Source organism: Dreissena polymorpha, chromosome 8 (genome assembly GCF_020536995.1).
Source record: "Dreissena polymorpha isolate Duluth1 chromosome 8, UMN_Dpol_1.0, whole genome shotgun sequence".
NCBI lineage: Eukaryota > Metazoa > Mollusca > Bivalvia > Myida > Dreissenidae > Dreissena > Dreissena polymorpha.
Genome location: NC_068362.1, coordinates 83,927,306 through 83,952,995, shown reverse-complemented (window position 1 = coordinate 83,952,995; position 25,690 = coordinate 83,927,306). Strand labels below are relative to the sequence as shown.

The following is a 25,690-nucleotide window of genomic DNA, read 5'->3' as shown; positions in this document are numbered from 1 at the left end:
GGTTCATATCTGATTTTGTTGATAGATATATCTATATAATTCAATTAAATCAGTGATCCATGCATCAAATTTATTAATGTTATAGTGTTAAGTTCGTAACATACATCATAATAAAGACACAGAGTTTAATTCGAGACAAGGGAATGTTGAAAAAAAAAATAAACCAGGGATCTTACAACAACAAATTCAAGTTATCATTAAATTTTTAGCTCACAACAGACAAATACTCCTGCTTCATATGTTCCTTAAAAGAATATTTGATAGAATAAAAGGTACTGGATATATGCACTGAAATAAACCGATCATTGAAGACGGGCAACTTATTTATTAAATTATAATATTATTTGGATGACATTTATAAAACATTTTTGAAACAAATTTCATTAATGTGTTTGATTCAAATCTGCCTAAATTAATACATGTTTTTCCTGCAATCATTCTAATTACTCCAGCGTCACCATCAAGGTGATGGCCAAACCATACCTTGAAGACATTTTATAAATATGCAAATGCAAGAAAACAAATCCAAAAGTTAAGCATCAATTTATTGATAAAGGGCATGTTACAGACCTCCATAATGAAGTTATTCTTAACACATTGAAAACAAAATTAGATGACTGCCTACTGAAGAACTTGCTAGCGATGAGGGTTATAGACACAAAGTGTGAAAGACACGCCAGTAACGCTTCCCACACTTGTCTGGCCTTTGCCCATATTCAATCATGCTGTGATACAGCTATTCCACATTAAATGAATGTCTCAAATAATATGTGAGTGAACGATCTCATAAATTAATAAATTAACAAACACAGTTATAAGAAATTGAATAGCTTGTGTGAATCGGTAACACACAACTATACAAGGCATTTAATTTCTCTTGCTCACACTCCAGTCCTCTAAACATTTAAAACTTGACTAACAAGGGATTTTTATATATTTTATTTTCAAAATATAGCTCTGGTTACAAAAATATGCATAAACAAAGTAAAAGTATTCACATATTTTATATTCAACAATGTGCAATGTTCAAACAAACGAAACATATAAATAACATAAAACAATAAGAAACCCAAAAATTAACTACAAACACTTTGTGCTAAGCAGTAGATTTATCTAAATTAGTGCTGGTATATCTTATGATGTTCAACACAAAAACACAACCCAGTTACTCAGTACAAGCAAATGAACGAAATTTATCATTACTAAATATTATTTCTTGAATATACATAAGCACACCATAAGCACACCTGCTCTAATAGATGTAATACAGAACTACTCAAACAGAAAATAGCTAAAACAACTTATTTTCAATTTTGGAAAGATATATATATATATATATATATATATATATATATATATATATATATATATATATATATATATATATATATATATATATAGTTGGTGTCTACCATCTACTTCACACGCGTGCTTTATGTGCTGTGTGTGTGCATGCAAGTGAGGTGTCATATATATCTGTGATTCAAATGGCACAATTTTTAAAATACATGATATAAAACAATGCAATAACACCTTTCGTTGTTCAAAATCATTATTATAACAAGGCACCCTCTATTGCCTCTAACAATCACCATTGTATTGCAGTGAGGTAGTTGCCATCACACCATACAACATCATGTGGCAACATCACAGTCTAATGTGCTTGCCCCAATTTCACCAATATCCTTAATTCTGTTTTAAAACGCTTAGCTTAATTAACTTTTTATCATATTGCAATAAAATTTGCAAAATTTTCATGGTAAACATATTGTTGTACAAGCTTCTGAAATGACAATTACTAGTAACCGTGAAATAAACAACATAAATACATGTAAAAGCGTCTAAACCCCCATCAACTTAAGAATAGCAATACTAATAGCAAAAACCATAATGAAACAAGCAAATTCGTTGAATTTATATCCCCCGCAAATATGCTTCTGGACACAAAAGTGTTATATTTGACACTAAAAAAAGCATTTTTTCAAGATACAATGGGCCATAACTCTGTTATTATCAGATGGTGTACAACGCCATTTGGCGTGCATCATCCTAGTTTCCATATATATACTCATACCAAGTTTCAATGAAATCCGCCAATGCACTTCCAAGATATGGCTCCGGACGGACGGACGGAAGGACGGACAGACAACGCCAAAACAATATCCCTCAGCCTATGGCGGGGGATAATAAGATACTTCAGCCAATTATTCTTAAAAAAAACAACAGATATTTTTAGAAATTGGGCCCGTATTCACCAACCCATTCTTAGATGCAGCATAAAGAATAGAGTAAGAACCAAAATAAAATGTTCAGTTTGAATATACACAAGCTACCACTCTTTACAATGACCTAAACAGAATATTCCATATGAAGTGTTAATAGAGGCTGTTTATTTGAAGTTTGACTCAAAGGTGAAGCAATTCTTGAATATTCCAGTTTAAAGAATATTCTTTATTCTTAGACATTAATATGGACCCTGATGTCCACAGTTCTACACTTTGTCATGAAAGAACACCTCAGCATTGGCAGCGTAGTCAAGGGGCAGTGTGACTCCCACGGCCCTGGCCCCTAGACTCGCAGCCCCTAAACTGGCAGGCTGCTTCAGCCCAACAAGGGTCAACTCCTTGATTCGGCTATGAGACCCTCGCTCACCCTTGAACACAGACAGGAAACCTGCAATTGAGAGGCACTTGAAGTGAGTGCAAAGATGCAAATACATGTAAATATTTAATAAATTTTAATATATTGATATTGATTAAAAGAAAGAAAAGAAACACAGTATAAACAAGAGATTGCTGAGCAATATGGTCCCCTACCGGTGAAACTCCACAATTGTCAGTATTTTTATTATTTTTATTATTTTCGTTTGTTGCCATAGGAACAAATATTCTTGACGTAGTTACAAAATTAAATGACGTGCATAATCTCCATATTGCCATCTATCCATGTTTCAAGTTTCATGAAAAAATATGAAGAACTTTTAAAGTTATCGTAGGATCCAGAAAAGTGTGACAGACAGACAGACAGACTGAGCGCAAACCATAAGTCCCCTCCAGTTTCACCGGTAGGGGACAATAACTGCTCCTCGATACGACCATACCCTCTTCACCATTTAATACTGGCATGAACCCTGCAATTGAGAGACACTTAAGTTAAAAACTATTTATTTCAGCTCAATTTAATCGTCCAAGTTCTTGGGAAGAACCAGTTCAATGGAGGGAGATGGAATAATATTGGGGATTGAATCCATGACTTAACGGTGTCTAGGCGGACACCATATCCACTACATCATGACAACCTACTTGCCAGTATTCTTATCACTATGGTGCTATCAATAAATAAAACTTTAAAAGTCAAACACCTATCAACATCTTAATGCTTAAAACAAAGGCCACTTTATGATTTGGGGTCAAATACTATAGGTAAATTGAATACCGGGTATATTAGGTAATGATTGGATAAGTTGTTTTTCTATCTTGATAATACTGAAAATCATATTGACTACCACTAGACTAAACTATTACAATAATATTGATATAACTGAACATTAACTTACCATGTCATGGTAACACTTTGAACTTAATTTACATTGCTACACTGTAAGCCATAATCTTTAAACTGTCATGGTTTCAATACTTAAACTGTACTTATGTAATAAAACATTTTCCAGCTTAGATTTGACAGCACAGTTAATCTGGAACGACACTTGACACACATGCATTAAGCCCCGTTTTCCCAGAGCCCTACTCAAAGCTATTTTTGCTTACACTAGTATATACTGACCAGGTTTTAGAAACTTCCAACTTTTCCACACCGATCCAACAGCAACAATGTGGAGACCTCCAGGACCATCCAGCAGACTCTAATTAAAATTCAAACTGTTTAATTGAATTAAATTGATTAAATTGATTTAAATCTATTTATTTAAGCTCAAGTGCATCAAAAGCCCTAGGTTTAATAAAACACTCTCGAGTCCATTTTCTGGGTAGAATCAGTACACAGTGTCTTTGGTCAAGATCTGGCTCCCTGATGGAACTCATGACCTCCCAGTCACAAGGCAGACACCATATCCACTACGCCAAGGTTACATACTGTTCATGGGGCCTGTTGTAGGCATTAAAGAATGTACATAATTATGAGCTTTGCTCTGGAAAAACAGGGTTTAATGTCTAAGTGTTGTCCCAGATTAGCCTGTGTAGTCCACACAGGCTTATCAGTGAGGACAGTTTCTGCCTGAATTTTTGCTTTTAGTGGAGTGCACAGCTAATCATGGACGACACTTTACGCACATGCATTAAGCCCTGTTTTCCCAGAGCGAGAGTCAATATGGTTTTAATTCAACATTTTATGTCCTCAATCTTAACCCAACCAATGAGTAGGAATGAGAAAAGTTTAATGAAATCATTATTAAACTTAAAGTTAACTTGAAGCAAGTTCATAATTCCCAAGTAATTATAAGTTTTGAAAACATAAATAAGAATGACATTATAAATAATACATGTAAACAATTTAACTCTTAATAGGTCTAAATGCTTTTGCTAAATGTGAAATCCTGATAAACATTTATTGTTAGCAATATTTACTTTTTTGAAATATCCCTTCTCAAAATAAAATGCACTTTTTAACAAAATACGCTTTAAAAAGTGTATTTTTTCTGCATTTTTACCGAAAAGTGTATTTTTTTGCACTTTTTTCATAATTTAGTGCACTAAAGTGCATTTTTTCTGTATTTTCATTATCTTTAAGTGTATTTTACTGTACTTTTAGTGTATCTTCTGTAGACAAAGTGCATCTTTTTATGCAATAAGTGCATTTTTTTAATGAAGTGCATTTTTGTGCATATAAGTGTATCTTCTGATTTGCAAAAAAATATTCTTTCTGTACAAGTGTATTTTTTAGTGCATCTTCATAAAAAAGAGCAACGCTATAGCAAATAACTGAAGTTAAAGGACAGAGATATAGTGTTTAATAGGAGGATTGTACTGAATTCTTTTTTATCTTCACATAATGTTAATGGTCTTATTGTTGCAATTTTAAAAGGAAAAGTACAAAAAAAAAAAATCAGGCTGTGGTAACTAATTAAAAATAGTGAAAGTGTCAAAAATATTACGTGGGCTTGCCAGAATCAATTATGTCTCCACAATATAAAAATAAGCATTTGAACTTTCTTACACTGATATTTAACCCCAATTCAATTAATGTCTACCACATTGACTATTAACATACATTTTAAAAGGCAATTTAAATAATATTTATAATGTTATTATTATTTGCTGACACCATTCAGTATGTTATATTGAAATATTCACAATTAAATATAATATGCTAACGGTGCTGTGTATTATTCAATAAATATTTTGGTGTTAAAATTTGCCTTATCAGTTGATATTTCTTGGGTGGAGTTTTGCTGAAACAGTATGGGATCATCAGATAAGAGATGGATTAGCATCATAAACATTAATCCCTATCAGTGCTCCATCTAGGTTAAACAAAAGGGTGTTTATAGACTTTTGTTTGGCTCAGGCACCATCTAGTTGAAAACAAGCCACTTTTGATTGGTTGGAGTACAGGAAGTTATTTGGAGTACAGGAAGTTATTTGGAGCACAGGAAGTTATTTGTTGAAAACTTAAATTGAGCTAAATTTAGGTATAATTGAGCAACATTAAGACTTATAATTCTAGTGTCAAATGTCTTGAAATACTTACAGCATGAAGTATTGTGTGATGAAAACAATGTGTATTTACTACAATGTGTAAATCAACAATAAGTTTGTTGCAAAGAAGATTCAAAGTGGGTGGTTAAAGTGATGTGGTCTCTTTATACTGAAGAACAGCTGTAACAGGTTTGTATTTTCATTTCTGAATCTCTTTTTAATTTAATTAATTATGATCATTATCAGAATTTATGTATTGTCACTGGGAAATGTAAATGGATAACTAAATCATAAATGTAATGCAATTTTTAGGAAAAAACACCATTTGAATTATTATGGCTGTATTTTATGGTTATTGTCATCTTAAATATTGTTTATACCTATTTCTTGTCATTAATTAACAGATTTCTTTCCCCCATATTTAATAAGAACTTTTATATTTTAAATTTGAAGGTTAAACCCCAAGGTGAAATTTGCATTGATCGGAATTATATTATTATTAAATATGACATTTGTGTTGTAACACATCTGCATTATTGTTTTAATTTTTTTTTCAGGAGATCATTAAAAGTGTGATCAAATTTTAGAGGAGAATGCCAAAGGCACTCACAAAAGCAATGAAGGCTGTATTTACAGAGGAGCAGCTTGCAACTTGTTCATTCAAGGGTGGCATTACCACTATGGGGGATCCTCGTGTCGGCCTACTAGAGGCTGAACGAGAAGCAATCACTGGTAATAATCTTGAATTTAAACTATATATGGCAACAGGTTTTTAAAGAACAAATCATGACATTAAATTGTTATTTAATAGGACTTCAATTATGAATGTTATTTAAAAAAATCTTACTGCATACATAGATACTCAAGCTCAAAATCTTGGATATAAGCCGTATATAGGAAAGATCTGAAAGGAGACCACTTGTCAGTATCTATGAGAACAACATATTCACTTCGCCACAGCTACCTACATTTTTCAAACTAATTATTAAAATTTAAATGCAAACTTATGATTAAAATACAATTGTTTTCTTGTAAACACTTGTCATGACTTTTTGTTTTAGATGTTATGTCCCACAAATTTGAGGTAGACCGATCAGTCATCGAGACCAAAATGCAAAGTGCATTGAGAAGATTGTTTGTAATGTTTAGATAATATTTTGTTTGTTTAAATTTGTGTCACTCCTACAATTTTCCCATGGCGGCCTTCGAAGTGTCTGTTTTACGAAATCATTTAATAATAAGTTATTTTTAATATATATATATATATATATATCTATTTCAGAATATAAAATACTGTTTTAGCTGTTGATATGTCCCCTTAAGAGTTAAAACTGAGATAACTTGTGTGTAAATAGTTGTAAATGGTTGTATATATTTCCAAGTTCGGAAAGTCATGTAGATCTTGAAATTAGAATGTGCTTCCATGTCCACAGTGCTTATATATTTATTAATTAGAAATTAGAATAAATTATCTTTGATGTAATTGGGTTGTTTTTTTATAAACTCGAGAAACTTACATTATTTGTGCGCCACATTACAAGTTTGGCAAGAAAAAATCTTTAACAATATTAAAAACCATGTGAGGATTGAGAAAGATTTTTTAAAACTTTTTTGATATTTGACAATTTGGTAAGCCTATGTCTTTCATAACTTTTTCATACTAAAATGTCAATGTCTTTCAACATATTTTATTTGCCATTGTTATTTATTGTGATATTGTTTGAAAAAAATGTATATTGGCATGTTATTTTTCAATGCATTCTTTGTAAGGAAAAATGTAACCAAAAAAGTATAGGGACAGGGGGCAGCAGTTGCAGAGGAAAGCAGAAAAGCTTTTAAGCACCCATAGCTAGAATGGTCTTAACTACTTGTTTATTTTAAATGATTAATGTTAAAAAATGTGTATATTTACAAAGATTATTTGCTGTCGTTCTTTCGGATCATATTTAAACTGGCCACTTTTCATATCCAAACGAATATTTTTTTTAAATAGACATTTTTCAAAGAAACACTTAAGTGCACTTATACACTAAAAATACACTAGAGCGTATTTTTTAAAAATACACTAGGGCGTATTTTTGTTTAAAATACACTAGAGCATATCTTTTAAAAATAATACACTAGAGTCTATTAAAAAAAAATACACTTGAGGGTATTTAAAAAAAAATACACTAGAGCGTATTTTTTTAAAGATACACTAGAGCGTATTTAAAAAAAAAATACACTAGAGCGTACTTAAGTGTATTTTTCATGTTTTCCTAGCAAAATTAAAATGCTTAAAATACGCTTATGGGGTACAAAAAAAGGTAAGCGTATTAGTACACTTAACCAAAAAAATGTACTTAAGCGCATGTTATTGGCACTGTATTTTTTTAAGCAAAAAATACTGTGCCAATAACATGCGCTTTAATGTGCATTTAATGCGCATTTAGTGCACTTTTTCGAGAAGGGATGTAACTGCTAAAGGGCATTAAAAGAAAATAAGCTAAATACATACAAATAAATGAATTTCAGAAGTTTCCTAAAGAATGTCCTAGAAAGCTGTGTGAATACAGGCCCAAGACAACAACTTTTCATCTACTGTGAGTTGATGCAGAGAACAGAGTTCGTTGAAAAATAATTCAAACAAGCAGATAACCAATTATAGACAAAGGGAGGTTACCTGAGATATGGCTGGCTCCACTGCCAGAACATGGCTGCCAAGCACCAGCCCTGCATCATGGAACACCTGCTGACACAGCTCATCCCCGTCCTCAGCACCTGACATCATAAACCTGAACAGTCAGAACATAGCAACCATAACATAAACCCGGACAGTCAGAACATAGCAACAAAAACATAAATGTGAACAGTCAGAACATAACAGTCACCCAAAACATCATCCTAAACAGTCAGAATATAGCAACCAAAACATCAACCTAAACATTCAGAACACAGCAACCAAAACATAAACCTGAAAAGTCAGAACATAGCAACCAAAATATAAACCTGAACAGTGAGAACATAACAACAAAAACACAAGAGCACCGCATAACGTGTGCCACGCTCTGCTGCGAAAGCTTGTCAGATTTTTTTAATATTTTTTTTTAGAGGTCACAGTGACCTTGACCTTTGACCTAGTGACCCAAAATGGGTGTGGCGTGTAGAACTCATCAAGGTGCATCTACATATGAAGTTTCAAAGTTGTAGGTGGAAGCACTTTGATTTAAGAGCCAAAGTAAAGGTTTTAGCACGACGCCAGCGGACGGCGGACGACAAGCAGGCTATGGAAATACCTTGGGTTTTCTCCGAAAACAGCCTCGCTAATAAACCTGGACAGTCTCAGAACATAGCAACCAAAACATAAACCTGAAAAGATAGAACAATGCAACCAAAAACATAAACCTTGGACAGTCTCAGAACATAGCAACAAAAATTTTAACCTGAACAGTCATAACATAGCAACACAAACTTAAACCTTAACAGTCAGAACCTAACAGCCACCCAAAACATCAACCTAAACAGTCAGACCATAGCAACCAAAACATCAACCTAAACAGTCAGACCATAGCAACCAAAACATCAACCTAAACTGTCAGACCATATCAACCAAATCATAAACTTAACAGTCAGAACATAGCAACCAAAACATAAACCTGAACAGTCAGAACATACCAAAAAAAACATAAACCTGAACAATCAGAACATAGCAACCAAAACATAAACCTGGACAGTCTCAGAACGTAGCAACCAAAACATAAACCTTGGCAGTCTCAGAACATAGCAACCAAAACATAAACCTGAACAGTCAAACATAGCAACCAATGAAAACATTACTCTAAACAGTCAGAACATAGCAATCAAAACACGAAAACATAAACCTGAACAGTCAGAACATAGCAACCACAACAGTAACACATAAATCTAAACAGTTAGAACATAGCAACAGAAACACAAAAACATAAACTTGAACAGTCAGAACATAGCAGCCGAAACCTGAAAACATAAACATGAACAGTCAGAACATAGCAACCAAATCAACAAAACATAACCTAAACAGTCAGAACATAGCAACCAAATCACAAAAAATATAAACCTGAACAGTCAGAACATAGCAACCAAAAAATAACAACATAACCTGATAATCAGAATATAGCAACCAAAACGCAAAAACATAAACCTGAACAGTAAGAACATAGAAACCAAAACAAAAAACATAAACCTGAATAACCAGAACATAGCAATCAAAACATTAGAAAAAATATATAAAGTTTAATTAAACGCTCAAAGAATAGCAAGTAATACATTGATGACACAACAAGCAAAACATTGAGAGCAAATCAATCAGAACACTGAGAACAAATCAACCTGACAATGGGAAACTGGATATTTGTCAAAAACATGACTATAACCCTGCATCAAATTGTCAACTTTATTCAAGGGCAAAACATCACTGGGGGGGGGGGGGGGGGGAGTGCGCAGCAAATTTGTATGCCATTGTGATGACATATTTGAAGTTTTCATTCAATAACTTGACAAATGTTTATGTAGCTCCACAAACGTCTAACACTTTTATGAATAAAATAAACTTTATACAAAAGCAGGTCCTTTAAGAAACGTAATGTCAGGTCTTTCTCAGGCTATTTTAGGTAAAATGCAAATTCCGATCAGCAATTTTTTTGCGATATTAAAAGTCTACTGAATTGGGAAAAATCAATTTAAAAAATCTCTTTATAATTATTAAAATTATCAGAACAAACACATGTACATTTTAGATGTAATTGAAATAAAAATTGAGACATACCTAATTATCATGTGATACTTTTGAAACAAAAATGATTTTTTTTTTCAAAATGGGATTTGTTTAAATATTTGGCTTTGGGAATGGGTCTGTTTGACTGAGTGGTAGATACGGCTGAAAAATGCCTGAAATGTTTACCTTTTGCAAGGTGTTTGCACATTCCAGCTATATTGGATTTGTCGAACTTTGCGTACATGTGCTCCAACATGCCGGTCCTATCAGCTACCTGAAACAGGAAAGCAAACTTGTGAAAACAGCATGCCGGTCCTATCAGCTACCTGAAACAGGAAAGCAAACTTGTGAAAACAGCATGCCGGTCCTATCAGCTACCTGAAATGGGAAAGCAAACTTGCGAAAACAGCATTCCGGTCCAATCAGCTACCTGAAATGGGAAAGCAAAATTGTGAAAACAGCATGCCGGGCCTATCAGCTACCTGGAATGGGAAAGCAAACTTGTGAAAACATCATGCTAGTCCTATCAGCTACCCAAAATGGAAAAGCAAAATTGCGAAAACAGCATGCTGGTCCTAACAGCTACCTGAAACGGGAAAGCAAACTTGTGAAACAGCATACAGGTCCTATCAGTTTGTGATACAGGTACATCCCAGAGTGCTTAAATGCTAAATTGAATTTTTCAGTGCAAAAGGATATCCTTTTAGACCAAATTGATTTTAACAAGAGTTCACAGATTTAATTGTATGTAGAAAGAACTACTCAAGGGTATTTATATATACTAAGACATTCATACACTTCTTGTAATAAGAATTGTGTCCAGTCACAAGTTTTTATGTACTGACAAATCTCAGGCCATGCCCCATTTTGGTCAGAAAAATTATTAGCATGCATTATTACTGGGGATAAAAAAATGTCTTTCCATCTTAACTTCAAGGTGATGGCATATTCTATGTTTCAATTTAATCCCTTGAGAAATGCTCCACAAACATGTTCCGAAAATGTCAGTGACTGACCAACCCATGACTCCTATATAAAATCTCCCTGCAGGGTTATAATAACATCAGCTGGCAGTGTCTCCTACCTTAAAATGCTCCTTCATAATAGTGCGTACACGTTCCACATTCAACTTGGACTTTGTCTCACAAAGGCTAAAGTTGTCATCATGGTCGAACAGTATCTTGAGGGCCCGCTGGGAGATCCAGTAGGCTGACCCCTCGTCCCCTAGGAGATGACCCCAGCCCCCGCAGCGCCGGGTCGTCTTGTCCGGGTTGATCAGCTGACAGTTGGATCCCGTTCCTGCTATCAGCACTATGCCTCCTAATGATGGACATAAAATTGCATTAGATTTGATACATACCTGTGCAAGCCTGACTCTGGGAAAACCCACAGTCCACACAGGCTAATCAGGGATGCCACTTTCCGCTTTTATGGTATTTTTTATTTAACCTATACAACTTAGATACCTATTTTCATGCATGTGTAGTCCATTAGAAAATTAAATATTACTTGAGACCTTTCTTACTAGATTCTAGTATTTAAGGCTTCATTTCCATCCCTTAGATACTGATGAGCAGCAAATAGCATAAAACCTGAACAGTCTGCGAGCTACTCGCAGGCTGTTCTGGTTTAATGCTGTTTGCACATAGCCATTTTCACTTTGCTTCTGAGGGGGAAAGATTTAATACATACGTCCACACAGGCTAATCAGGGATGACACTTTTCGCTTCTATGGTATTTTATATTTAAATGAAGACTCTTTTAAGCCAAAATCCAGTTAAGGCAGAAAGTTTGTCCTTTTTTAGCGTGTGCAGCTTGCAAAGGCTTATTCGGGACAACATTTTACGCACATGCATTAAGCCTGTTTTTCTCAAAGTGAGGTTTGAATGTTTTTGCAGTGAAAAATCCCAACTGTTCCTATTTTATTAATAGAAATGTGACATCACTTCTTGATCGTCATTCAGCATGCAGATTCATAAGCACACTAGAATTACTGTTGTTATACATGTATGTACAATGAATGCTAAAACTTGTCATGTAATGTCTACTTCACTTCTGAACATGTATTAAAGCATATACAAAAACGATGAATACCTTTGTTAATTCATCAAACTTGTAGATAAGCATTTAAAGTGATTGTATATGCTTAGATATATATAACCAATATACAGAGTGGTCAGTTTTGCAAATCTTTCCTAGAAACTTGTCATGCATACCGTATGTTGGCCCAAACAGAAAACAGTAAAACAGTAGTATTTATCAAACAACGTGAATACCAACATAGGTTAGTTGAGAAGCATCACCTGTGGACTGGTGGTTACCCACCTGTCAGGATGCTGTGAATAGTATGCCCCACTTGCTAATTATTAGGGATGGCCCGAGTTGCTCATGTGCTGGTAAAGCACAATAGCAGAAAATAGTGCTCCCCAGTTGCTTATGTGTTGGGATTACAGAGAATAGCGCTCCCCAGATGCTTATCTGTTGGGATGTCAGTGAATAGCACTCCCCAAGTTGCTTACCTGTTGGGATGGCAGTGAACAGCACTCCCCAGTTGCTTACCTGTTGGGATTACAAAGAATAGCGCTCCCCACTTGCTTATCTGTTGGGATGTCAGTGAATAGCACTCCCCAGTTGCTTACCTGTTGGGATGGCAGTGAATAACCCTCCCCAGTTGCTTACCTGTTCGGATGGCAGTGAAAAGCGCTCTCCAGTTGCTTACCTGTTGGGTTGTCAGTGAATAGCGTTCCCCAGTTGCTTACCTGTTGGGATGGCAGTGAATACTGCTCCCTAGTCGCTTACCTGTTGGGATGTCAGTGAATAGCACTCTCCAGTTGCTTATCTGTTGGGATGGCAGTGAATAGTGCTCCCTAGTCGCTTACCTGTTGGGATGTCAGTAAATAGCACTCTCCAGTTGCTTACCTGTTGGGATGGCAGTGAATAGTGCTCCCTAGTTGCTTACCTGTTGGGATGGCAGTGAATAGTGCTCCCTAGTTGCTTACCTGTTGGGATTGCAGTGAATAGTGCTCCCCAGTTGCTTACCTGTTGGGATGGCAGTGAATAGCACTCTCCAGTTGCTTATCTGTTGGGATGGCAGTGAAAAGTGCTCCCCCAATTGCTTATCTGTTGGGATGGCAGTGAATAGTGCCCCCCCAGTTGCTTACAGTACCTGTTGGGATGGTATAGAATAGCGCTCCCCAGTTGCTTACCTGTTGGAATGGCAGTAAATAGTGCTCGCCAGTTGCTTAACTGTTGGGATGGCTGTAAATAGCCCTCCCCAATTGCTTACCTGTTGGGATGACAGTGAATAGCGCTCCCCAGTTGCTTACCTGTTGGGATGTCAGTGAATAGCACTCCCCAGTTGCTTACCTGTTGGGATGGCAGTGAATAGCCCTCCCCATTTGCTTACCTGTTGGAATGTCAGTGAATAGCACTCCCCAGTCGCTTACCTATTGGGATGGCAGTGAATAGTGCTCCCCAGTTGCTTACCTGTTGGGATGGCAGTGAATGGCGCTACCTAGTTGTATTTGTTGGGATGGCAGTGAATAGCGCTTTCCAGTTGCTTACCTGTTGGGATGGCAGTGAATAGCCCTTCCCAGTTGCTTACCTAGTGGGATAGCAGTGAATACTGCCCCCCAGTTGCTTACCTGTTGGGATGGCAGTGAATAATGCTCTCCAGTTGCTTACCTGTTGGGATGTCAGTGAATAGCACTCCCTAGTTGCTTACCTGTTGGGATTACAGAAAATAGCACTCCCCAGTTGCTTATCTGTTGGGATGTCAGTGAACAGTGCTCCCCAGTTGCTTACCTGTTGGGATGTCAGTGAATAGCGCTCCCCAGTTGCTTACCTGTTGGGATGGCAGTGAATAGCACTCCCCAGTTGCTTACCTGTTGGGATGGCAGTGAATAGCCCTCCCCAGTTGTGTATCTGTTGGGATGTCAGTGAATAGCCCTCTCCAGTTGCTTACCTGTTGGGATGTCAGTGAATAGCACGCCCCAGTTGCTTACCTGTTGGGATTACAGAAAATAGCGCTCCCCAGTTGCTTATCTGTTGGGATGTCAGTGAATAGCGCTCCCCAGTTGCTTACCTGTTGGGATGGCAGTGAATAGCACTCCCCAGTTGCTAACCTGTTGGAATGGCAGTGAATAGCAGTCCCCAGTTGCTTACCTGTTCGGATGGCAGTGAATAGCACTCCCTAGTTGCTTACCTGTTTTGTTGGCAGTGAATAGTGCTCCCTAGTTGCTTATCTGTTTGGATGTCAGTGAATAGCAATCCCCAGTTGCTTACCTGTTGGGATGGCAGTGAATAGCGCTCCCCAGTTGCTTACCTGTTGGGATGGCAGTGAATAGCGCTCCCCAGTTGCTTACCTGTTGGGATGGCAGTGAATAGCACTCCCCAGTTTCTTACCAATAGGGATGTCAGTGAATAGCCCTACCCAGTTGCTTACCTGTTGGAATGGCAGTGAAAAGCGCTCCCCAGGAATCACTCGCCACAAACACCTCTTCACAGTCACTGCTGTACTCAGTCTTGATCTTGGATATCAGCTGCTTCTGTGACTCAACCTCATCTGCACCGCTCATTGAGAGGCCCTGGAGTATAGTGGTTAATTTGGATTTTAAGCAGTCTTTCATTGACTACCGGGTATATTGGTTTGTAAATAACAAATCTAAGAAGTATATCAGTGAGAATAATGGTTTGTTAGTTTGGATTTTCAGCAGTATATCAGTGAGTATACTGATTTTATTATTTTGGATATTTAGCAGTATTCAAGTCATTTCAACATGGTCAGTGAATCTAATTAACTGGCAATAATTCAGATGATCAGAGCTTTTGATCAGTAAGTGTTCATACTTCAAATGCATGGTAACTGACAAACTTGAATCAGAAAAAGGGGAAAATGGAAGTTCCATAATGTTTTGAATAATTCAGATTCATTCAATTAATTGGATCACTGAGAAATAGGGTTCACCAGTGTTTCCAATATATATGAGCCATGTTATGGAAAAAATGGTTTGATGCAGGCTAATCAGTGATGGCGCATTCTGTAAAACAGGATTTTCTGTGTGTAGTATTAGAAGAGACTTAATTAAAACTTAAAATACAACAAAAGCGGGAAGTGTCAGTTGACACAGGCTAATTTGGGATGACACTTTAGGCCCATGCATTTAACAGTTATTTCGCAGAACAAAGCTCATTTACATACTAGTGCCTTCAGTCGGACCCCTTCTTCCAGTCCAGCAGTCTTCTTCGCTGCCACCAACATTCCGTGTATACGACGACAACACTCATCCTGGCCAATCAGCTAAGGGTATTGAACAAAAAATAAACAATCAGGACTTATTTTCCTTTATACAGATTGCCTGATTTTCACAAATTTGAGAAGTTTGCAACTAAAATTTTCACAGTTACAAAAAGTTTGTGACCCAAATGTTCACAATTTCTTTAAGTTTGGGACTCATTTTTTCACAATTTTTAACAGTTCGTGACTTTGCAAAGGTCGCTTCACAAAGATTGGTTAAAAGCGCTACACAATAACCTGCAACAGATAAACATAGTTGAAACCTATTTTTTTAAGCATGTGATCGTATTTAATGCCTAAGGCTGATTGAGACAATATTCTGTTTGTTTCCTTGCTTTGTACAATGTTACACAGTTTTAAATCATGGTCAAGATAAACATTCTGACTATGTTTACTCATGATAAGGTCACTAATGAGGCTTTATTACCTGTTTTTCACCCAACTTGACCCAGATTTGATCTTGGCCTACATATTTTTTAGATAAACATTCTTGCCATGATCCATATTGAATCTTAAATGTGGCTCCTAGAGTTGCAACAAGGTTTGTGGACTTCCCCTTAGTGGCATACCAATGTTTGTTGGACATCCACTCAGTAACATACCCATTTGCTAATAGACTCCCCCTTGATGACATACTCATGTGTGCAATTGAAGCCTTCCTCATATTGAAATACCATTTAGTTTAAACCTATTTATTTAGCTGAATTTCATCGAAAGCCTCAGGCTCAAAGAAATGCTCTCGAGTCCGTATCCTGGGCCTATAAACAGTACTTGGTGTCTTTGGGGATGATCTAGAGAACGCTCTTCGAGCGGGGATCTAACCCATGACATCCCGATCCCGAAATACCATTTGCTTGGTTGAATCTCTTTCAGTGACATGTACATGTACCAATTGAATAATGGACTTTCTCTCAGTAAAATTATACTCATTTGTTGGTGGACTGCACTCTCATTCACAGACCCTCCCTCATCCTAAGTTATCAGATTATTGATTGTAAGACTTCCACCTCAGTGACATACCCATTGGTTGGTGGACTCCCCCTCACTCCAAGCAAGAATTTTGCCATCAGACCTGTACAACACAAACTTGGAGTGTGTCGCCCCACTGAAAATAACAATAAAACACTTACTTAGCTACTCAGGCATTCACAAGTTTAGCCTTCAAGGATATGCTTTAACACTGAGAGATAACAAGCTTTCTATATCACTTTATGTGCAATGTTGTGGTAAAACTGGTTTTATATGTTTTGTATCCAAATTTAATTTGATACTGTTGAGCTGTCATGCATTTTATTCTTCAAAAACCTTGCAAAAACAACATTTCCATTGAATATGAAAGAAATATAACATGCATCCATTAAAATGAGGGTAATTTTTTTTTAAATAGCATCTCGATATATTGTAGTGTAGAGTATAGTGTGGTATTGATATAAGCACCCTGAGTAACCATCCAGAAAAGTTAGTATTCATTTAAATATTAGTGCTATTTCAATGTAGTTTTTCTTGGATGTTTTGAGCTTTCACGAGAACATGCATACAGCTTCCAGAAAGTGTGAAGGAAAAAGCCATAACCACCAGAACGCATGCATGGCTTTCTACAAACTTAGCTTACTGGTATCTGGCAGCTGGTTTCCCCCCCCCCCTCCCCCCCCCTCCCCCCCCCCCCTCCCCCCCCCCCCCCACACACACTCCCCACACACTTTTTTCTCAAAAAGTTTTATCAAATCATTTCTTTCTTTATGACGTGAAGCTACAAAACGCTTAAAAGCCATGACTCTGATTAATTAATATGAGATCACAGGGCCTCCGTAAACACTAGTGTTAGTAGTTTAGTGGCGTGTAACCTATAATGAATAAAGTACATGTACATGATGTACACTGGGCGTGTAGTTTCTTTTCGCGGCTGACCCAGTGATCATGCATATAACGTCCAGATTAGCATGTCTACAATCTATTTAAACAAAAATCAAGTTTAAATACGATGCTTTTAATTGATCTGACGATGCCTTACCCTTCTAATCCTCCAAAGTATTGTAAATCCATCATAGCAGATCGATGTTTACAAGCGAAACGTCAAACAGTGCGCCGACGGCAATTCCTGAGATCGTCCGAACGTGTGGCCCCGGCTCACGGAATACTTGTTTAACTGATATGTCTTCAAGATAGGAACCAACGCATTTCCTGATTCGTATCAACATACAGTCGCATTTGTAAGCAACTATAAAACGTATTTAAAGTAAGTAATTTCGTTTGTTTTATGGCGTGAAAAGTATCACATGACATAAAAATGGAATTGATGCATAACACTGATCTATTTGGATAAAATCAGTGGCGCAATGTGTCGAATAAAAATAAATTACAATTCATGCACTTCAATGGGATTCTGATGATGGATATTTCGTCACACTTTACTGTCTTTAGTTTTGTTATACTTACTCAAGTTACTGTATTCTGTAGATCTATAAGAGGGAAATTTAGATTAGCTGTATATATGACATGAACATAGAAAGTCACCATTTGAAAGATGAATGTTATGTTAATATTTAATAAACATATTAAAATCGTTTTTTTAGTCTGAGTGTGATAGGGTAAAGTGGTGAAAATGTTATTGATGAGTGTCATGAACTCTTACTTATTACAATGTTACAGTTCGTTGCCCTGTTCCGACGTTTCACCGGTTCCGATGGAGTCCGAATGTTTTTTCCGATAAAGATCGGCGGCCACAAATCGAAAGTGGTTTAGTTTTATTCGCACACGTGCCATTGTTGAACAAGCAGTACATGATCGATGAAATCTTTATCCTAGGTAACAAAATCCCAACATACTTTATGGCAGGTTTACTTGTTTTTACTTGGTGGAGAATCGGGAAAATGGCGTTTTGAATAATGAGTTTCATGTCAAATTTTTCTTAGGCATGGCAGGTAAAATTTTATAGTGCAGAAGTTATTGCACAGGTACAGACAACATATGTTAAAAATATGATGTTAATCAATATAAGTTCTCTGAATGAAATTATAACAAAAATAAATGGATAACTTTTGACCAGTTCCGGTGGATTTGACGTTTAATTGAGTGATGGGTGTCCTTAGGGGCAATTAGCAAATTCCTGCAATTTTACAATTTATGATCAATTTACAACTCTTGTTTTGTTGTATTGTCAGTTGCTCAGACTCCAGTAATATTTCAGTAACCTATCTATGTTCGTCTGTCTGTCTGTCCATATTTTGATATGAAAGAGATTATTAAAATATTTCCAACACATGGCGGTATATATGTTGATATAGACTCCTAGTATGGCCCAAACAATAAATATTGACTGTAAGCAGGCATTAACATCCGATATCACCATGCTTTTTAAATCATTTTCTGTTTCTCTTTTATTAAATTTATTCTCTTTTTTCAACAGGAACATGGGAAAATTTAGGCTTTCTAGCAGTGGGCCAGACTGCAGGACTCCATGTAAATGTAAATGTAGTTCCCGGAAGCTATCTTTCTCTCTCTCTCTATCTATGGCATCAGAGATGATATTAAAGTCATTCTCTGCACAGGTGATGATGTAGTCACATGGAATGACCACACCCAAACCTGTTGCTTCTGGGGCTTGCCAGGGTGCAAAGCTAGGGCAGGGCTCTCCAGTGGCGAAAGCGGTGATTTTACCCTCCAATTCAATGATTTTTCTGAATGCACCAGCTAGTCCTCTTGGCACATGGCCTATGGGCAATCCTGCAATGTCACACAATCTTAAGAAACGACTTTGGTCTGTTACATTCTGTCTCATTTCTGGAGGAAAGTCCTCAATAGGTGGAATCCACACTTATGCTGCATTTTCATCATGCAAATTTGTATATTCTAAGTCCACATTTAACTCGGTATGCATTGGAGGCCTTATTTTAAATTGGTGATAGCCTTTTATAACGTTGTCTTTAATTTTGTAACTAAACATGGTGCCAGTTCCCCAATAGTTGTGCAACTATTATTTCTGCAGTATATTAAGACGTTTTGCATTCCCCTAATGTACCTCTTTTAGTGATTTTTACGGGTTAGTAAAAATAACGGTGAGCCGTCGGAACTGAAAAGAGGCACCGGAACAGGGCAACATAGTGCGATGTCAACATCAATAAATATGAGAAAAAATACTTTGAACTTCATGTAAATCTTTTGTGATAATTTAGGCAAGTAATTGGTCGACATATCCCAGCATAAACATTCTTTATCATTGAATGTTTTGATACAATTTGACCTGTCGATGTCAAACTCCCGTCGGAACAGGGCAACGAACTGTATGTATATTTATTGAGTAAGTATCAACAGGAGCTTGTACTGGTCAAGTCAATAGAGCAGTTGGATGGGGGAAATAATGCTTCAAATCATTAACTCTAATTATTTAATGCAGACAATGGTGTGCATTTTCAGAAATATTGTGACCGCTATACATGTTTATAACCTTCTTCTGCTCGCTCTTAAAAGTTATGAAAGACACAATCATGCTAAGGCAGTATTAAACTGGTTACCATGTATGGTATTCATACAATAGCATTATTACTATGGAATTGAATAGTTAACAGTCTTTCACTAAAAGATATGCTAAATAGTGGTTTGTGGTTCCCAAATAGAGTACACTTAATATGTACAAATAGATAGATATGATAATTTCTTACACCCAAATACAGGAATAAACCTTTGTCAATTTGGATGTATCCATTTTCTTCAATGTTTTATTGTCCTTGAGACGAATGCAATGGGTCTTTCTGAACCATCCAGAAATGTATAGGACAGAATCTGAACACATTCCAAACCATACATGATACACTGATGCGTCACAGGAGAACTCCGGGTGATCATGACATAATTGCACAGAGCATATTGCTTTCTTAATCTGACAAAAAGCTTTCAACAATATTCAGTCAATTTCCATGTTACATCCTTGTGCATCCGTGCAGTCTAGTCAGGATCTTCCCTGTCTGATAATGACACCACTAAACCATGTGTGACAGGGAAACTCTATGTGCAGACTGGTATAGAGCTATTGCGTAAGACCAATTTTTGCATGAGGTGGCTGATCTCTAAATACAAATTTCAAAGCAGATCAGACGTCAAATCATCTAAATTTACATTGAGATGGCGTGTCTAATGTCAAAAAGGCATCATGGTTGAACATTGCACTGGATTGGAGTGGGTCATTCTACAATGAATAATATATAAAATATCTCATGTTTAAAATAAAAGGTGGTCACAATGTGAAGCATACACAATAATAATATCAATTGCACTGCTAACCCTGTAGAATTTATTGCAGACAAGATTCACAGTGGCTTACACAATGAAAAGAATGAAGGAGACATCCGTCAGATACCACAAGATGCACTACAATGGGGATAACTTCACAGATCTACAGGTTCTACTTATACTAGAAGAGAAATATTAGCACAATATATTGTTTATTAAATGTGATGGTTATTTCATAAAATATTAAGGGAATTTTTCTACATGACAGTGACTTTAACGCCTTCAAAGGAGGGCATATAGTCAGTAGATGGGTGTGTCCGTAAGTAGGCATCTTGTTTCCACTCTAATACTTTAACATTCCAGGTAGGGATAAGATAATGAGGATTATTATACCATATGTAAAAAAAATCAAGGCAAGGTGTAGTAAGATACTCCTATGCTCCACAAGCATGGGTCAAGTTCATAATTCTAGGTCATAAAATTTAGTTCCCTTTGGAAAACATAAACATCCTTGAGTAATTTTATTTTAACTTCAGATTATTATTGCTATTTCCTGTTGTGTAAACTTTGATTTGAATGGGAAAAAATCACAAACATAAAAATTTACATAAGAAAATTTCTGGTTTAAAAATTAATATATGCTCATGATGGTCACATCTATATGTCTAAAATTTTACTAGACTTTCACGAGTTTGAAAAAAAAAATCAAACTTGTAAAAAGGTTTGAGTACAAAAAGTTTTCTGAGTAAGGATTATTCTTAATCAGTTCATAGTTGAGTGGAGCTGTTTTGCAGATCTCATTCATGGAGTGCCAAGCGGGAGCATTGTAACTGTATTTCCTGTTCCATGTTTTCAGTTTGAGAGGCCTCCTCCGAAGTTCCCAGCGAAGGCCATTGCTCTAGCCTCCATGCTGTTCATTGTAGGGAGTGCCCTCTTAGTGATTGGTGCTCTGTTGATCACAGGACATATTGATGTTAAGGTGAGATTGGACCACCGGTGTTGGGCACGTGTTTGTTTTATGACATATCGATAGTGTTTTAGTGACTTGGCCACGCACCCAACACCTGTGGGTCAGACAGTTGGGTCGCAAAACAGATCTCAGCGTTGTGAATAGACAAAAACAGACAAAAAACAGACATAAGCATTGTTTAGTTTTAACTTATTAATTTTAGCTCAATTGCATAGAAAGCGTGGGGCTAAACAGTCTGTTTACTGGGTAGAACCTGTACTTTGTGTCTTTGGCTGAGATCTAATGAATGCTCCAACAGTGGGAATTAAACCAGTGACTCCCAATTGCTAGGTGGACACCACATCAACTATGTCATGGGCCATGACTCGTGGCAACCTTAAATTCAGCATTTAACATTGTGTTGGTCAGAAAATTACATTGAAACTCCAACACTCTCTGCGAACTTACGGGTAGTGGAAAGCAAAAACTGATCTTACTGATTAGATTTAATGCTTGGCAAGCATGTTGGACTTTGTCAGACATTCACAAATTGTGTCAGAGATGTTTGACAGTTTGACAGTCCGACACCTTTTGCAGTGTCGGGTGAACAGAAGTACTACTTATGATACAGAAGAGTCCTAACTAAAACAGATCAACAGAAACAGAATCTAGTTTTTAATTACAGGGATAGAAACTATCACTTAACCTTATTTTCTTGCCATGGTTGCACCCCTGGTTTTTTCAATACTTATGGTTTCATATAAAATCCAGGGGAACATTACAAATTTAAGTGGCCAGAAGCTACCGAGTCACTTCATATATCTGCCCAAGCTATTATTATTATCCCCAGCCAAAGGCAGAGGGAAGTAGTTTAAGCTTTGTCTGTGTGTCAGTCCATCCATCTGTCAGACTGTCTGCCCATCTGTCACAAAATTTTTAAGTTATGGTTGGGGTTTATCAATTCAACGAATTTGTTTTCATAATATTCAATAATATTTTTGTTTTATTTTCCAGTATGGTGACAGAACGTGGCCAGTGTTGATTCTCGGTTCCATCATGTTCATCCCGGGATTCTACCATGTGCGGATAGCGTACTTCGCCTACAAGGGTTACGTTGGTTACTCGTATGATGATATCCCGGAGTTTGACTGAACACATTAGCAGCAGAAATGCAACTGTTAGATCTGTGATACTTTAACGCTAAATTGTACCAGTGTTATGAAAGCAGTATTTTTATGTTCAAAATTGGGGCCGGTATACAACCCCATTCCCAATTCAACAACATTTAGTTAATCTCCCATCCAACTCTACAAGTTACACATTAAATACGATATTTAGAACACTTTAATTCTCATTTGTGAAGCATTTATAAGCAAAAAACCAACAACACTAATTTCCCATTAGACCCGGCCCCATTCCCTAAATTGTGAAAAAAACACTGGAAAGTTTAAGGTTCTGGACCAACAATACTGTGTTGGAAAAGTGATGCAAGGTTGAGATGGTGATCAAAGAAAATAATTCTAAGTCATCATGTTAGCATTCACTATAGGTTATGCCATTGAGTGATAGTTGCTATTTATTTGTTAAGAATTTCATGGGTGTTCGTATTTTAAAATGACACTTCTTTTAAAACCCTGTAATTATTTATTATGCAATTTGGTATAATCTTTTATTGTTTGTCTAATGATTATCATTGTAGTTCTCTAACAAAACTCCTCAGTTTGTGTTTTTGCTACTCAGATTGCATTTTGTATTTCATATCAAAACACCAACTGATATATTTTTTGGGGGGTTTCTACAATCAGAAAACATCCTCTCTATCATGACCTTTAAATTACCATGTTCCTACTTTTGCTTCATTTTAAGAAACAATTTCTCTAATTTTCCCGCTTGGCAACCTGCAAATATTTAGTTAATTCTGTATGTGAACAGTATTGTTATGTATTGTTTTATAACATGATCTGAAGAAAGCATTTTCCCAACATAAATGCGTGTATTTGCAATGCCGATTAGATCAGAATTGTGTTATAATAGTGAGTCCAAGTTGTGGGTATTATTTGATATTTCTTTTTACCAAGATTATTCCAAAACAGTCATGACCACCCCATGTTAGTAACTGGATGTGATCCAATTGCTGTTGATAGTCCTTTGAGAAGTTCTGTTCTTAGTTAATGTGCATATTATTATTATTACTATTATTATTATTTTATGTTGTTTGAGTGAGCTTATTCAATGTTATATGTACCAATGAGGTATTTATGTGTAAATGTTCTATTTGAATTGTGGATAATAACCTGATATTATCTAACATTTGTGTATTTTTGACAGGATTAGACAGGAAATATCTTTAAAAAGATATAAGTTGTTAATTGCAAACCTGTGAGTTGAAAGTCAACAATTTTATATACCCGGTAATTGGATGTATTTTAATGAAAAACCTAAACGTGCATCAGGTGTTATCTTTTATCCAGTTTATATCAATTATTAAATTAAGCCTTTCGGTAGCCTATTTAGTCTTTCAAGATTAATTTCCATACCGACTGACCCAGAACGGCAAATATTTGTGGTTAGATAATGAAATGATTTTCGTCTTATTAGACACTATTCTATTTTGTAAGTTTTTGGTTCTTTTTTTTTTAAATCTTGAAAGCAATACTGTGTCTTCTCCCCTAATGATTAAGTGACCGAGTACAGAGTCAAAATGTGAAGTTTGCCATCGATGCAAAATGCTGGTTTTAATATTAATATTACTATATTTCAAACTCAATAATATCAAAAATGACCAAAAAAACAAACCTTATGTTGTTGTCTGTTCAGTTTAATCAAATATTGAAAAATTATTTCTCATTGACAAGATTGTTCTTAAAGCCAAACACTTTATTTGACATAGTAAATTTAAGTATAAAAAAGAAACATATTTTATCTATGCCAATAAATTATATCTGGTGGTTACAAGGTATAAATCCATCTTATTTGCGCTTTAAAACTTAAAAATAATCTCGTTTGTCGAAATGAATGGACGTATATGTCTAGAAATCCTACTTTCGGTTTTAAAAGCTCTACCGTTTGAAAAATAATAAATTACTTGCTAACTAGGCTATAGATTTAATGACAATTTTGCACACTTTCAAATTGCATCTATATGTATTGATTAACATGTATTTCATTTCAAATTCAGAGGCTTTAATTAACAGCATATTACTTATTATTATAAAACAATATGAAATGTAATTGATATGCATTTTAAAATCAAACATTTTTATTTTAATTTTGTGTTTGTTTTACATAATGAAATAATTGTTCTATATTTTCAATTAGTTAAAATGGTATTGTTTTTCCGGTTTACTCCCGTTGTTCTTGTAATGAATCAGCTGTTATTATACCCCCATTACCATTGGTAATGGGGGCTATATAGGAGTCAATTTGTCGGTCGGTCTGTCTGTCCAGAAAATTTCATCCGATCTTCACCAAACTTGGTCAGAAGTTGTATCTGGACAATGTCTAGGTCAAGTTTGAATATGGGTCATGCCGGATCAAAAACTAGGTCACGGGGTCACTTAGTGCGATTTAAACCGAAAGTTTGTCCGGACCATAACTATGTCATTTAGCGTTAGATTTTAAAATGACTTGGTACATTTGTTCACCATAATAGGACGGTGTGTCATGCGAAATAAGTACGTCGATTTCTTTAAGGTCAAGGTCACACTTGGAGTTGCCCTTAGATGAGCTTGTCCGGGCCATAACTTTATCATTTATTGTGAGACTTTAAAATCATTTGGCACATTTGTTCACCATCATTGGATGGTGTGTCATGCGAAAGAATTACATCGATA

The 25,690-nt window shown here is 36.0% G+C and overlaps 2 protein-coding genes across 4 annotated transcripts; one reads left to right on the top strand and one right to left on the bottom strand.

Annotated features, from left to right (window-relative positions):
- Positions 1–924: 924 nt before the first annotated feature.
- Positions 925–17,830, bottom strand: LOC127842255 (N-acetyl-D-glucosamine kinase-like). Its single transcript, XM_052371681.1, has 9 exons — positions 17,694–17,830; positions 16,703–16,787; positions 15,587–15,685; positions 14,831–14,972; positions 11,471–11,706; positions 10,573–10,660; positions 8,317–8,414; positions 3,784–3,862; positions 925–2,673 (listed from the first exon to the last, which is right to left on the bottom strand). The coding sequence occupies exons 1-9, from the start codon at positions 17,726–17,728 to the stop codon at positions 2,492–2,494; spliced, it is 1,044 nt and encodes a 347-aa protein (XP_052227641.1). The 5' UTR covers positions 17,729–17,830; the 3' UTR covers positions 925–2,491.
- LOC127842258 (transmembrane protein 230-like) lies at positions 17,754–24,201 on the top strand. Of its 3 annotated transcripts, none has more exons than XM_052371686.1 (4): positions 17,754–17,892; positions 20,979–21,077; positions 21,765–21,887; positions 22,872–24,201. In XM_052371686.1, exons 2-4 carry the CDS (start codon positions 21,003–21,005, stop codon positions 23,007–23,009), a joined length of 336 nt encoding a protein of 111 aa, XP_052227646.1. In that variant the 5' UTR covers positions 17,754–17,892; positions 20,979–21,002; the 3' UTR covers positions 23,010–24,201. The 3 variants fall into 3 exon arrangements, with proteins under 3 accessions (XP_052227646.1, XP_052227645.1, XP_052227647.1); XM_052371685.1 differs by having other exon boundaries at positions 17,779–17,918; XM_052371687.1 differs by lacking the exon at positions 17,754–17,892 and adding an exon at positions 20,147–20,196.
- Positions 24,202–25,690: the final 1,489 nt, after the last annotated feature.